This window comes from Mus musculus, chromosome 12 (genome assembly GCF_000001635.26).
Source record: "Mus musculus strain C57BL/6J chromosome 12, GRCm38.p6 C57BL/6J".
Lineage (NCBI taxonomy): Eukaryota > Metazoa > Chordata > Mammalia > Rodentia > Muridae > Mus > Mus musculus.
This window is the reverse complement of record NC_000078.6, coordinates 55,326,063-55,341,474: the sequence shown is the minus strand read 5'-3', so window position 1 is coordinate 55,341,474 and position 15,412 is coordinate 55,326,063. Positions and strand designations below refer to the sequence as shown.

At 43.2% G+C, this 15,412-nt stretch overlaps 1 protein-coding gene across 2 annotated transcripts in view; it reads right to left on the bottom strand.

The window, feature by feature from the left end:
• The window catches only part of Prorp (protein only RNase P catalytic subunit), a 79,856-nt gene that overhangs the window by 41,018 nt on the left and 23,426 nt on the right, over positions 1–15,412 (bottom strand). For both annotated transcript variants that reach the window (XR_001780473.2, NM_025373.1), the window contains exon 4: positions 3,208–3,315. Coding sequence is in view for 1 of the 2 variants with exons in the window: in NM_025373.1 (NP_079649.1) it covers positions 3,208–3,315 (108 nt within the window). In the remaining variant the exon portion in view is untranslated. The remainder of the gene's footprint in view (positions 1–3,207; positions 3,316–15,412) is intronic.

Genomic DNA, 15,412 nt, shown 5'->3' with positions numbered 1-15,412 from the left:
ACCCCACTCCTCTCCCCACCCCTCTGTATCTGCCCTCTGTCCTCTCAAACCCCCACCCCAATAAAATAAAAAAAAAAAAGTAAATAAAAAACAAAAGAAAACAAAAAATCGTGTAAAGATTGTGTAGAAATCGTGGAAGCTGCAGTGGATCTCAGTGTGTCCACACGTCTTTGCTTGCAAATGTTCATCACAATGAGCCACTGTTCTGGTTCAGGGTCTGGTGCTGACTGCAATTCTTTGTTTTTTTTCTTTTTCTTTTTCTTTTTTACAGAGCAAACGACAACTTTAATGTTTAGTCTACTTAGCAGAGTGAGAGAGATTCTATCAACTGAGGACAGAATGATGCAAATAGCTCTCTCTCTTTTCTTTCCTTTTCTTTTCTTTTATTGGATATTTTCTTTACATTTCAAATGTTATCCCCTTTTCTGGTTTCCTCTCCAGAAACCCCCTATTCCCATCCTCTTCCCCCTACTTCTATGAGGGTGCTCCCCAACCCACCCATCCATTCCCACCTCCTTGCCCTAGCATTGCCCCACACTGGGTCATCATCAAGCCTCCACAGGACCAAGGGTCTCTCTCCCAATTGATGCCAGACTAGGCCATCCTCTGCTACATATGCAGCTGGAGCCATGGATCCCTCCATGTATACTCTTTTGTTGGTGGTTTAGTCCCTGGGAGCTCTGGGGGGGGGGGGGGTCTGGTTGGTTGATATTGTTATTCTTCCTACTGACTGCAATTCTTAATCAGCTATTATTTGACTATCTGGTCTAGACTGAGTCTAATATCAAGATAGAATTTAGGATTTCCTTTCCTTCTTTTTTTTAAGACAGGAGATCTCTATATAGCAGACCAGGCTGGCCTCAAATTCAGAGATCCACCTGTCTCTGCTTCCTGAATGCTGGCATTAAAGGCATACACTACCTACCATGCCTGGCCTAGAATTTAGCATTTTTCATTGTCATGAATGACAGGAAAAAACTTAAGCTACCAGAGAAGGGCCTACAGACAAACAAGAATTATCGTTCCATTTGGGAGTTCAATGGAACAGTAATTACGACCGTAGCTACACTTGTGAAGTTCGTGCACGGAGGGCTTGCACATAGAGTCCTTCAATCTTCATGACACTTTCTGGAGATAGGAACTATCTATTCCCATTTTACAGAATGGAAAACAGCCAAGGATGGCTTTGAACTTCTGCTCTTCCTGCCCCCACTTCTTAAGTGTTAGGACTACAGGTGTGTGCCACTGCGTCTGGTTTATGGGGTCCTGGGGATGGGATCCCAGACTCTGTGCATTCTTGGGAGGCTGTGCTACCAAGTGAGCGTCATCTCCAGCACAGGACATCTATCCTTAAACCAAGATGCCATTTACAGGCTACTTAGAGAAACTAGGAAACCACTTCTGACAACCCAGATGTGCCCGGAGGACTTTCGGGAGACTGGTTTGGCTGTCTGTTCTCCGTCTCCTTCTCCAAAAGTGTGACAGAATCACTCATCTACAGATTTCCTTATGACAGGCTAGTGGACATACCCACCACCCAGCCTTGATATCCTACTTCCCCCCAAAAAACTCAGTCCAATTTAGCCGATATCTGGCAAACTAATTTTTAGGGCTTTGTGGAAAGCTGAAAACCAAATAAAAGATAAGTGAACACTAAACTTATTTTACGGATTAGATGGGGACTTTCCCAAATGAGTCCATCAAAAACAACTCTTCCAAGCCTGATGGCTCAGAACTGCATTCTTCATTTTCTGCCTTGCCTTTGTCAAGAGACAAAGATACTTTCAAACTCCTCTCATGGCAGGAAGCTCAGGAGTTCAAGGCCAGACACAGGCACATACTAAACAAACAAAACCAACCAACCAATTAAAAAAAGACAACATCAGAACACACAAATCCCCTCATGTCTTTTGCAAATAAAGAAAGCATAAATGGCTGAGCTGAGGGAGCTGCACCTCAGAGAAAAGGCTTTGCTTATGTTGGCAGCATCTGTTAGACAGGGCGTCCAACTGCAGCACGGCACCAAGCTGAACGAGCCGCAAGCTGAAATCCAGGCACTCTCTATAATCTAATCTTAAATTCTGGTTGTTTTCAAGGGATTTATTGTGCACATTTAACTTTAATTTTCTAATCGCTTTGATGCTATGAAAAAATCATGGTCACAGAGGGGAACACTTGGGAGGCGGAGGCGGAGGCAGAGGAGGCGGAGGCGGAGGCAGAGGCGGAGGCAGAGGAGGCAGAGGCAGAGGAGGCAGAGGCAGAGGAGGCAGAGGCAGAGGAGGCAGAGGCAGAGGAGGCAGAGGCAGAGGAGGCAGAGGCAGAGGAGGCAGAGGCAGAGGAGGCAGAGGCAGAGGAGGCAGAGGCAGAGGAGGCAGAGGCAGAGGAGGCAGAGGCAGAGGAGGCAGAGGCAGAGGCAGAGGCAGAGGAGGCAGAGGCAGAAGGATCTCTGTGAGTTCAGGCCAGTGTGGGTCTACACAGAGAGACCGCCTCAAAAAGAACAGAAGAAAAAGAATGAATGAAAAAGGAATGAAAAGGGGCTGGTGAGATGGCTCAGTGGGTAAGAGCACCCGACTGTTCTTCCAAAGGTCTAGAGTTCAAATCCCAGCAACCACATGGTGGCTCACAACCATCTGTAACAAGATCTGACGCCCTCTTCTGGAGTGTCTGAAGACAGCTACAGTGTACTTACATATAATAAATAAATAAATCTTTAAAAAAAAAAAAAAAAAAAAAAAAAAAAAAAAGAAAAAGGAATGAAAAATCCTGGTAGCTTTCTTTGAACCTACTACAAGTTGATAAAAAACCAAGGATCACCCAGAGAGAAAACAACTGCACAGGTTAATCTGTGAATCTACCATGTATAGGAAAACATGGAATAATGATTACCTAGTATCTCAGTATTATATCTGCTGTATTCATTTTCAAATTAGACAGCTGTGATCCGGAGCTAAACAGTGACTCCAAGGAGAAAGGAGAGGTCAGGAGAGGAGAGAGCCGAGGCTGTACACAGAAGGAGAGGTTAGGAGAGGAGAGAGCCGAGGCTGTACACAGAAAGAGAGGTCAGGAGAGGTCAGGAGAGGAGAGAGCCTAGGCTGTACACAGAAGGAGAGGTGAGGAGAGGAGCGAGCCGACGCTGTACACAGAAGGCAGCTGGTTCTTTACAGGAATTATTTCTACAGAGGGAAAGACAAAATAAAACATACTTACATTTTGAGATTCACGACCCTTAGGAAACATTTTTGCAACATTGAGGCCATCAATAACGATATCAAAAGGAGGACAGGAGTTCACAAAGCTCTCGAATCTCTTCAGTTCCTAAAAAGGCAAAGTGAGAGGAAACATTAGCGGGAGTTAGGGGCCGGGGATGTAGGTCAGCCCTCATCTACTCTACCTGAGAGTTTAGGGGCTGAGGCTATGTAGTTCAGCACTTGTCTATTCTGCCTGAAAACGCTTGGGTTTGATCCCTGCACTCTATAGAGTAGGTCTGCCATTCCACCCTGAGACGTGAAGGCAGGAGGAGCCAAGGTTCAAGTCCATCCTCAGTTACACAGGGAACTTAGGTCAGCCCGAGACAGAGAAGACCCTGCCTCAGAACACATGGATCTCAAAAGAACTACACCAGAGAACTAGACCAGGACCTCACTGTAAGCATGCTGAGGCAATTTAGTATTATTTTGATAACTGAAAATATTCTTCCCATAGAAACCCCACTTCCCTACTACACACATACATACTGAAATTTTAAGTCCTGTTCTGTAGGCCAAGAGAAGGGAACACAGTTACCTGGCAACTGTGGTGAAAGAACAAGGATCTATCCTTTTTTATTTTTATTTATTTATAATTTTTTGGCGGCACAAACCCTTAACCCAAGCATTCTGAAGGTAGATACAGTTAGATCTGTGAGTTTGAGTCCAGCCTGGGCTACACGTGGACATTTCGAGCCAGCTAGGGTTATACCGTGAGACTGACTAAAAAAAAAAAAAAAATTTCTTTTTCCTTGAATTTTGTATTTTGAAACAAGGTCTTTCTATACAGCCCAAGCTGGTTTCAAACTCACTATGTGCTCTAGGCTGACCTGTGCTGCCTTTAAATCCCAGCAAATGGGAGGCAGAGGCAGCCGGATCTCTGTAAGTTTGAGGCCAGCCTGGTCTACAAAGTGAGTTCCAGGACAACCAAAAAAACCCAAACCCATATGTTTAAAAAATGCTATGGTAACACTCCCCCTCCCCCCAAAAAACAGCTGGCATGGTAGTGATACCTCATCCCTGAAATCGGAGAGAACTATGGGGGTGGGGTGGGGTGGGGGATAGGGACAGGGACAAGAGAGTACAGTGGAATATTTGTGGCAGGAAAGCTACTTTGGGAGAGGAAGGCGATTAACAATGGAGAGGGTACAGGATAGGAGGTGGATGAATAAGATCAGATACAATGACACACGTGTATGAAAGTTCAAACCTATTTTTTTTTTAATGCTAATAAAAAGTTAACAAAGCTAGCAGAAAATTTATGCTTGGTTATTAGTCAAAAGACTAAGATACTATAGAAGAACACAATATGGAAGGAAATGAGATAAAAAGGAACAAAAGTCAAAATAATTTTAAAATGAGTTTATTCTTTCACAATTTCATATATATTTATATGTATGTGCATATATGTATATGTATATATTTTTTTCTTCCCCTTTTCATCCTTCCTTTTAAAATTTTATGTGTATTTATGTTTTATCTGCATTTTTGTCTGTGTGAAGGTGTCAGATCCCCTAAAACTGGAGTTACGAATTGCCATGTAGGTGCTGGTAATTGAACCCAGGTCCTCTGGAAGAGCAGCTAGTGCTCTTAACCACTCACTGAGCCATCTCTTCACCCACCTTGCCCCCAACCCCATCCTCTTTTATCCCTTTCTTACCTCAAAATAAATTGAATGTGGGAAAACTGTCCTTACTCCCTATTTAACATTGTGTACAGAATGACTTTAAAATGGATCATAGAAGGTGGAAGAGATGAATCAGTGGTTGAGAGCACAGGCTGCTCTCACAGGGGGCTCAGATACAATTTACAGCTCCCACCTATATAGCTCATGACCGTCTGTAACTCCTACTCCAGGTGACTCAATGCCCTCTTCTCACTCCCTTGGGCATCAGGCACACAGTGGTGCATTCAGGCAAAACTCCATACACATAAAATAATAAAGTAAAGTAAAACTTCTCGGGCTGGAGAGACGGCCCAGTGGTTAAGAGCGATGGCTTTTCTTCCAGAGGACCTAGGTTCAATTCCTAGCACTCACAACTGTCTGCAACACCAGTTGCAGGGGAACCCGGCACCTTATATAGATATGTATGCATGCAAAACACCAAAGCAACATAAAAATAAACAAATCCAGCTAGGTGGTGGTGGTACAAAATCTTTAATCCCTGTACTGGAGAGGCAGAGGCAGGTGGCTCTCTTGAGTTCGAAGCCAGCCTGGTCTACAGAGAAAGTCCTGGGACAGCCAGGGCTACATAGAGAAACCCTGTCTTGGAAAGCCAACTATCCAAAGCAAAACAAAACAAAACAAGACAAAACAAACAAAAAAGTAGTTGTTAGCACTAGCTAAACAGAAAAAAAAAAAAAAAAAAACCCAAGTCCTTAAACAAATAAGTAAACTTCCATTTTGTAACAAAACCAACTAAATATTGGTTGGAATAGAAATACTAATTTTTATAAATAAAAGTAAAAATATCAAGGAAAATTAAAAGTTTCTACACAATATAATTTGTTTTGTTTGTTTGTGTCCATATAAAGCTAAATAAATCAAACGAAACAAGGCAAATGCATTAAATTGCTAACATGAATAAGTTTTTTAAAGAGGTTATATCTGACAAATTATTACTTGAGAGGTTAAATCAGAAGATTAGTAAGAGTCTAAGGCCACTCTAGGGCCAGACAATGAGGTCCAGGCCAGCTTGTCTCAAAAAAAAAAAAAAAAAAAAAAAAAAGAAAGTTCCATTAATAATCAGCAGGGAACAAATTTCCATTAGACTGTTAATTACCGTTTTGGTGTTGTGTTTAGTAGCACAATGTATTCATCTCAGTAGTAATAACAAACAGAGACAGCAAAATGTGTCTCTGAAAAATTAATATTAGATTGCATAACTTACAAACTCCCCTTCCTGTTCTGATATTATGTTCACAGTAGCTGGAAAGTCCTTAAAACTACAGACTGGAAAAGGTATGCCTGAGACAGGTATATTAGAAAGGCAACTCTCTGGATGTGTCATAAAATCCTCATCCAAAGATTATCCTTCTGGTCCATGTTTTCTACTTAGAGAAAGAGATCTAGGATACTGAGTTTTCTTGTTCTCACCCAGCAGATATACACTAGTTAGCGACCCAGGGAAGCATCCTCATAGGTAGGTGCCCTGAAGCTTAGCTTAGGCTGAGTGAGATACACTGTTGAAGTAAGGAACTGTCCAAGTGCTCAGCGGTCTCTAAAAATTGGCTACGTTTTGGAAGCTGTGTTAGGCTTCCTATATATTTTCAGTTACTATCAGTTGTTATTGGATTTCTGATGGGGTTGAAAAACAACGTAGTCTCCTAGCTGACCCAGGCTTTTTCCTTTGAGAGGATGGTTTTCAGATGGCATTCAATCTAAAGCCAAGACATAGCCAGGTGCAGAACTATAGTCTTTTAAGTAAGGATAGATGACAGAGGTTCTGTTTAATTAACAAAGATGATGGACTGGGTGTTAGGTCTCTTGTACTTTATAAATTACAAAATAATAATAGTTATGTTCAATTATATCTGAGATAAAATAGTCTTCTACTTGGACAGAAAGGGGGAAGTGTTGTGGATAGCCCTGGGGCTAATTATATTTGATGTTAATTCCATTCTCCAGAGTGTGGCTGTGAATAAGGAATGAGTCAGCACTCAGGTAATTTCCTGTAAACCTGCTTCCCACCTTAATCTTAAAATAAAGGAGAGCTGAAGATTGGGCAGATAAAAGGAAGGTGGAGTGGAAGGGGGAGAAAGAGAAGGAGAAAATGGGCCTGGCAGTGGTGGCCCAGTAGTTGAGAGGCAGAGGCAGGCGGATTTCTGAGTTCAAGGACAGCCTGGGCTACAGAGTGAGTTCCAGGAGGGCTACACAGAGAAACCATGTCTCAGGAAAAAAAAAAAAAAGAGAGAGAGAGAGAAAATAGAAAAGGGAGAGGATGAAGAGGAGGAGGAAGAAGAAAAGTGGAGCAGAAGCACATGGCCTGGAGAAACCGCAAGTTCTAAGGGGTCTCATAGATGTGGAAGATGGTAGTGTAGTGGTAGATCTGCCCAATCTAGGCACACAGCATGGATTCATATTGAGTTGTGTTTTCATTGCCAGGGCATATTTGGGTTGGAGATGTATTGCAACAATATACTAAGAGTGTGTGTGTGTGGGGGGGGTGGGGGGGGTGGGGGGCGGTGTCTTTGATTATGTAGCTCTAGCTGTCTTGGAACTTGCTATGTATGTAGATCAGGCTGTCCTGAGAGTTTAAGCCTGTGAAATACATTTAATGAATTCAAAAGCCACTAGGTAGCTAGTGCAGATAAGGCGTGGCAAAGAAAGAAATGGCCGCTCTGTTGACATAGCACACACCAAAGACAGCACAGAGCACTACAAGCCTGCAAGCTCGGCAGCGGCAGCTCTCAAGGGAGCTGATCTGAAACCAGAGCAGAATGTGTTTGTCGGTGTTGCCTGCAGTCAGTCCCAGCACTTGGAGTTGGAGGATTAGAAGATCAAGGTCATGCTTAAGTACACACGGAGTTTGGGGCAGCCTGGGCTACACAAGACCCTATTCAAAACAAAACAAAACAAAACAAAATACCCAATAAACCAACAAAAATCAAAGAATAATTGATTATTTCTTTCTATGTCTATATTGGGTTTATACTTAAATGTACATTGGCCAATGATCTAGGATATGAAAAAAGTCTACCCATATATTTATTAATCCTTTATTTATTGGCTGGCACTATTTTTTTAAAAAAAAAGTTTAATGAGGTGTTGGAGAGATGTCTCAGCGGTTAAGAGCACCGACTGCTCTTCCAGAGGTCCTGAGTTCAATTCCCAGCAACCACATGGTGGCTCTCAACCATTTATAATAGGATCTGGCGCCCTCTTCTGGTGTGTCTGAAGACAGATACTGTATACCCATACAAAAAAGTAAAATAAATAAATAAATCTTAAAAAAATAGTTTGAGATATAATTAATATACCATGACATTTATCCATTTGAAGATACAATTTACAGGGTTTGCAATAACACCATAATCTACTTTTAAACTATTTGTCCTTGCTAGGAGAAAAAAAAAAAAAAAAAAACTAACCCATACTCATTGGCAATCAATTCCCTGCCCCCAGCCTCCTATAACCAGCCCCCAACCAGTAACCTAGTTTCTGTCTCCCTAATTTTCCTATTCTGAATCATACATACAGAGATTTTAGTAAGTGACTGCTTTCATGGAGAATGGTATTTTCAACGCTTATTCATATGCAGCATAAGTCAACACTTTGACTCTTTCCTGCCACACAGAAGTCCACGTCATGTCTATCATGCTGCCTACCCATCATCAGCTGGGGAGCAAGCTGGTTCTGCCTTGGGCTACTGAGAAACGATTTCGCTGTGACCACGGGTGTGCAGCTCTGCACGGATGTTCACTTTCATTGCTTCTGGAGTACCTAGGAGTCAATCTGTCAGATAGCACGCTAGTCCTGTTCCAGACTATGTCCAAAGTGGCTGTCCTATTTTACTTTCTAACTGTAACATAGGGTTCCAATTGCTCCACATTCTCACCAATGCAGATGTCTGTATGATGATCACGCTCTTGGCTATACTGATGTGAAACATTGCATGTATTCACCGACATACGAGCAGCTTTTCCTTTTTGCAACATATTGTTTTTTGTTTTGCTTTTTAATTTGGTTGGTTCTTTTGGTTGTTGGTGGTAGTTTTGTTGTTGTTTGTTTTTTCTATATCCTAAGCTGCATCTCACAATCCCCTTCTCTTAACCTCCTGGGTACTGGGATTACAGGAAAGCATCACCATCAGAACTTCTACTGCCTTTACTCATCTTATGCCTTAAAACTTAATTTAAAATATAACCATAAAGGATTTGTAAATATGATTTACAGAGGCTGTTAACACAAATTTGGGCAGAAATCAGGCAGGTAAAATCAGTACTAACACTGGTTATAAATAAGAAAATGTACAGGGCTGGCCAGATGGTTCATTGGGTAAGGGTGCTTGCTTGCTGCCTACCCTGACCATTGGGGTTAAAGTTCCAGAATCCACAGGGTGGAAAAGAGAACCAACACTCACTCACAAGTGTTCACAAGCATGCGCATGCATAGTTGTTAACAGATAACGTTTTAGGACATGGCTTTTGATCCTAGAACTTGGGAGGCAAAGGACAGGTTTATGTGGGTTTCAGGCTATGTAGTGAGACCCTGTCTCAAAAACAAAACATAAAATGGAGTGGTAGTGTACACCTGTAATTTCAGCACTGTGCAGGTGGAAGGTGAAGATCACAGATGTAAGGTCATCCATATGTATAGTCTGAAGACATGAGATCTTTCGGGTTTTCGTGGTGGTGGGGGGGGGATCTCTATGTAGCCCTGGCTGTCCTGGAACCTGCTCTGTATACCAGGCTGGCTGGCCTTGAATTCAGAGTTCTGCCTGCCTCTGCCTCCCCAAATGCTGGGATTAAAGGCGTGTGCCATCACCTTCAGCAAGAAATTTTTCCTTCTCTTCTCTTCTCTTCTCTTCTCTTCTCTTCTCTTCTCTTCTCTTCTCTTCTCTTTCCTCTCCTCTCCTCTCCTCTCCTCTCCTCTCCTCTCCTCTCCTCTCCTCTCCTCTCCTCTCTCTCCTCTCCTTTTCTTTTCTTTCCTTTTCTTTTTGGGTTTTTGAGACAGGGTTTCTCTTTGCAGCTCTGACTGACCTGTAACCTCCAACTCAGAGACCCACCTGCTGCTGCTTCTCAAGTGCTGGGATTAAAGTTTTTCTTAGAAAAATAAAAAGCTGGGTATAAAGACATACAGCCTATAACCTTAGCATTTGGGAGACCAGAAGTTCAAGGCCATCTACTACACAGTGAATCTGAGGGCAGCCTTAGCTATGTGACACCCTGTACCCTCAAAACGTGTATGCATCTCTTGAGTTTAAATTAAGAAAAAAAAGAGAAACTCTTGCTCATTACTATAAGATTGGAAGAATACAAAATGTAAAATAAACTCTAAAACAATAAGAGGTTTTGAATTTTTTACCCAATTCACATGAGACAATGGGGCAGAACAGCTGTACTGTTGCCGTTGTAAGTAACAGTAAAGGCAGACTAAGGCATGCAAGCAAGAAACAGGAGTTTAAAACGGACACATGAGCTCCAGAACAAAGGAAAGAGTCCATTCATAACAAGAGCGCCTTAAGCCCCGCAAGGCAGAACCTGACTCTGGTTACAGTTCTCCTGGTATTATGTGAGGGGAAACCAACACGTTGAGTGAGTGACTTTTCTTGGTAGGTGGAGATGGTAAAATTCTTAATAAACAAATGTTCTAGTCTTAGGCCTATAAGCCAGTACTGGATTGGCTATGGTGTGTTCTATGATAGCCTGGGGAATGTAGTTAATTTTAGGTCAGCCTGAGCTACAGAGTGTAACCCTGTCTTAAAAGCAGCAAACAAGGAAATAAAGAAATAAATTATAAGCTCTCTTTTCTCTTTTTCTTTTTTCTTTCTTCTAGTGGGCACTGGATCTTCTGGGACTGGAGTTATAGATGGTTGTGAGCCACCATGTGGGTGCTGAGGACTGAACCCAAGCCCTCTAAAAGTGCTCACAACTGCTGAGCCATGCCTCAGCCCCCATGACAAGCTTTCTCTTCAATTTAGGATGATAATCCATGGTTTACTTCTGTTCTTAAATTCTGATACAAATTTCTCTAATTGTCTAGCTAGTGCCATATTCTAGAAGGGCAACGTGGGTATAAGAAGATACACCAATCAACATATCCCAAACTTCACAACAGAAAAAGACCAGGTTTTTGTTTTTGTTTTTGTATTCTTTGGACAGGGTCTCTCAATGTAGCCCAGGCCGTCCTGAATCTCACTCTGTAAACCAGACTGGCCTCAAACTCACAGAGATTTGCCTGCTTCTGCCTCCTGAATGGAGACCAACGATTTTTTGTTTTGTATTTGTTTTGTTTTGTTTTGTTTTTTGTTTTGTTTTGTTTCGAGACAAGGTTTCTCTGTGTAGCCCTGGCTGTTCTGGAACTCACTCCGTAGACCAGGCTGGCCTTGAACTCAGAAATCCGCCTGCCTCTGCCTCCCGAGTGCTGGGATTAAAGGCGTGGGCCACCATGACCGGCTGAGACCATCGATCTTAACATGTATCAATGTGCTGCAGGCACAGCATTGTTTAAGAGAAGAAGGAAGGGGACACTGAAGCAACTGGCTTTAGTCATCCTGGACATGAAGACGCAGGGGAACACCAGCCATTCTGGACACAAGCAGCGTTCCTAACATGGGAACATCAATAAAAAATATCTTCCCACCTGATGCCTACCTTATGTGACTTCTTTCAGACATGGTTCCCAGATAATCCCTAACACTGAGACAGGTACAAGAGGAGCTAGACATGAGGTAAGCACGGAAGTTGCAGGTGCATCTCTTGGTAGCTACAGCTCCTGATGCTGCGGCTTACATCTTGCAGCTGTACCTGAGGCTCATTCGGCCACAGCAGAAACTCAGGAGCAGGACAGTCTCCAAACTGATAACACATGTTCACCATGAAGGCCTGCGTTCTCGGAAGACCCTGGCTTACTAGAAGAGCATCTGCATCGTGGCTCGTCTGTAAGCTGGATTAGTCCCTTCAGTAAGACAAGAATTGGGGAAAACTTCTATAAAAAACAGCACAACTGCCTTAGTGTAGATAAGAAAATAAACCACATATCTGGAAAGTACCATTAGAGCTTGACAGTTAAAACAGAGGCCGGAGAACTTAAGCCTTCCTCAAACCTTATCAAAGTAGAAAGTTTAGAAAGCTCAGACTTACGATGTAATAGGAAGTTGCAAGAGATACTTTAATTTCCCACAGTTGCTTCATTAGCTGCAACTACTACAGTGTGATAGCCTCTTGGACCTATAAATAAAAATTTTTATGTGTCTATTGTCATGCATGTGCAGCTCCATGTGTGCAAATGTGTATGCATGTACACACATGTGAAGGCCAGAGGACAAGCTTGGGCATCATTCTCAGGAATACAACCCACCTGAGACAGGTCCTTCACTGGCCTGAAGCTCACCAAGTAAACAGGCCTGGGGTGGGGGTCATCCTGTCTGCCTCCCAGTGCTGATAATGCAGATGCACACGGCTACATCCAGCATTTTTACATAGGCTGAGGAGATGGAACTCAGGCCAACCGAGCCCTTCTGTAACCATGAGACCTTGTAATCCTATCTGAGTTTACTGATTTCAGTAAGATAAGGAAAAAAAAAAGCAAAATGTCCTGCCATAAACACCCTCCCAGATTTTTGTAGTCAGGTGTCGGTAGCACATACATGGGACCCCAGCAAGCTGGGAGGTGTTTAATTTGAGGCCAACCTTGGCTATGGTGAGACCCTGACTCAAATAAACCGATTCTGAGGTGTAGCTCAGTGGTAGAGCACTTGCCTGACATATACAGGCCCTGGGTTGGATCCCAGCATCCCTGCCCCCAAATTAAACAAAATTAAAATTAGAAAAGCTTACTTGTAAGAAGACAGAAAATGGAGCCGGGTGTGGTGGCGCACACCTTTAATCCTAGCACCTGGAAGGCAGAAGCAGGTGGATTTCTGAGTTCGAGGCCAGCCTGGTCTACAGAATGAGTTCCAGGACAGCCACAGCTATACTGAGAAACCTTGTCTGGAAAAACAAAAACAAACAGCAACAACAACAACAACAAACCAGTTACTTTACCATCAGCAGAGATTTTTTAGGCAAGAGATAAAGAACTATAGGAAAACAGCAAGCATATGACAGCTTTCAACTGCTGTAACTCAAGGCACTGTCCATAGACATCACTGCCTCGCTACACACAGATAAACACTACCTAACAACATCCAAAAAGAATTCACAGAGAAGAGTCTGAGACACATCTCAGCGGGCAAAGGAGCTTGCCACCAAGTGTGATGAGCTGATTTCCATCCCCAGAGCTCACACAGTGAAAGAAGAGAATTGTCTTCCAAAAGTCATCCTCAGATCTGTACATGCATGCCAGGGCTCATGACCACTATGTGTACCTAGTACACATTACATATATGTACACACACACACACATACACATATGAAGTTTTTAATTTCCAAAGAAAAGCAATCATATATGTGGCTATCAAGGTTCTTTTTAATACTCTTTAGAGATTTCTCATTTGTTCTGAAAAAAACTGGCCAAAATCAGCATTTTCATTTCTTCTATGAAAGTGTATGTGGGTATATGTGTGTGTGTGTGTGTGTGTGTGTGTGTGTGTGTGTGTGTGCGCGCGCGCGCGCGGGCGCATATGCACTTTACATAGTATGTGATATATGAATGTGTTCTAGCTGTCTGTGCCAATATGTACAGTGTGTGAATGCATGCACATATCTGCACATGCATGTGGAGGTCAGAAGTTAATGTCACATGTCTTCTTGGAGCACTGTCCATCTTAATTTGAGATGGGCTCTCTCATTGAGCATGGAGCTCATCAATTTGGCTTGTCCACTCAATGAGCTCTAAAGAGCCACCTGCTCCTGTGCCTCACCCATCCTGGGGTTATTGATATGTGCCACCACAGCGGGCTTCCACAAAAATCCCGAGGACCCAAACTCAAGTCCCAGGCCTTCATGGCAGGCATTTGATTGATTGAGTCATCTTCCCTGTACCCTCCAAATAACTGGATATTATAAAATTATCACCTTGGTCAGGCACATGATTAGTTGTTAGAGAAGCTATTAAGACTGAAAAAGACTACATTAGAGGGGCTGGAGAGATGGCTCAGCGGTTAAAAGCACTGTCTGCTCTTCCAGAGGTCCTGAGTTCAAGTCCCAGCAACCACATGGTGGCTCACAACCATCCGTAATGAGATCTGATGCCCTCTTCTGGGGTGTCTGAAGACAGCTACAGTGTACTTACATATAATAAATAAATAAATCTTAAAAAAAAAAACTACATTAGAAACAAGCCTATCTAGGTTTGCATCAGCTGGACTGTCTGCTCTCATATACAACCTTGGCCAATCACCTCACTTTTTTAGGTCTCCAGCTCCTCTGGTGTAAAACAGGACTATTAATGTCCGCCTCAAAGAGCTGGTGAAAGACTCCGAGAGGAGCCCCTCGCTCAGGCCTTGGGATAATAGCAGACCCCCAAGAACTCACGAGAGACCAAGCTTGATGCAAACCACACGAGGCTTTATTCAGGGAAAGCCAGAGCTCTGGGGACAACTCAAAGCCAGAGCTCTGAGGACAACTCGTATCCCACACAGGGGTAGAGGAGACGACCTCGAGGGAAAAGGGGTCTCAGTTTTTATAGGTCCTTAAGGGGAAAAGGAGAAGGGGGGTAGTAGGGGATTTCCAGATCTAAACAATATCTATTCTAAAATGATTGATGCCTCAAGAAATGGGTATGGGAGGGAAACAAGGAAGGAGTCTAATGAAGGTGCAGCAACTCTGGATTGGCCCCGACTGTGGTTGCTGGGGAGATTTTCCGATTCTTTCCCAGCAACCAATACCACAAACACCTGGCAGTGAGGCGCAGCAATGGGCACACACATGGTCAGAACATTGGCAGACACACAGGTTCGAGAATCGGCAAGAGCATTGTGCACCTCTATTTTTCTAAATCAGTGAAGCTAGTTCTACTAACAATGAAATCTATTTTGCCAATTTCAGGGCTTCTGTGACCTTTTACATTCTGTCAGGATCTTTCACTGGCATGAAGGTGCAATAAAGCTGCAGCCAGGGAGCTGGCTCAGTGGGGAAGAAGAGGACCTGCTGCATAAACTTGAGGTCTCGAGCTAAGATCCCCAGCACTCAAAAGCACTCAGACACAACAACCACATGCAATCCTGTAGCTCCAGAGCTTCTCAGGGGCTGGGGATGGAGGTGGGGTACGGACAGGATTGCTGGGGCTTGCTGGCTGTCAGCCTAGTTTCAGGTTCAATAAGACACCCTGTTGCAAGAGAATAAGACATAGGGAGTGGTAAAGCAGGATACCAGACATCCTATTGTGACTTCCACATATATAGAGCAAAGGCACATGAACACATACACATATACATGCAGCATGCGCACACGAACACACACACACACACACACACACACACACACACACACACACACACACAAGTAGAATGACTTCATGACAGAAAGTTTATGCTACAAAAGGCCCGTTCAATTGCTTCAAA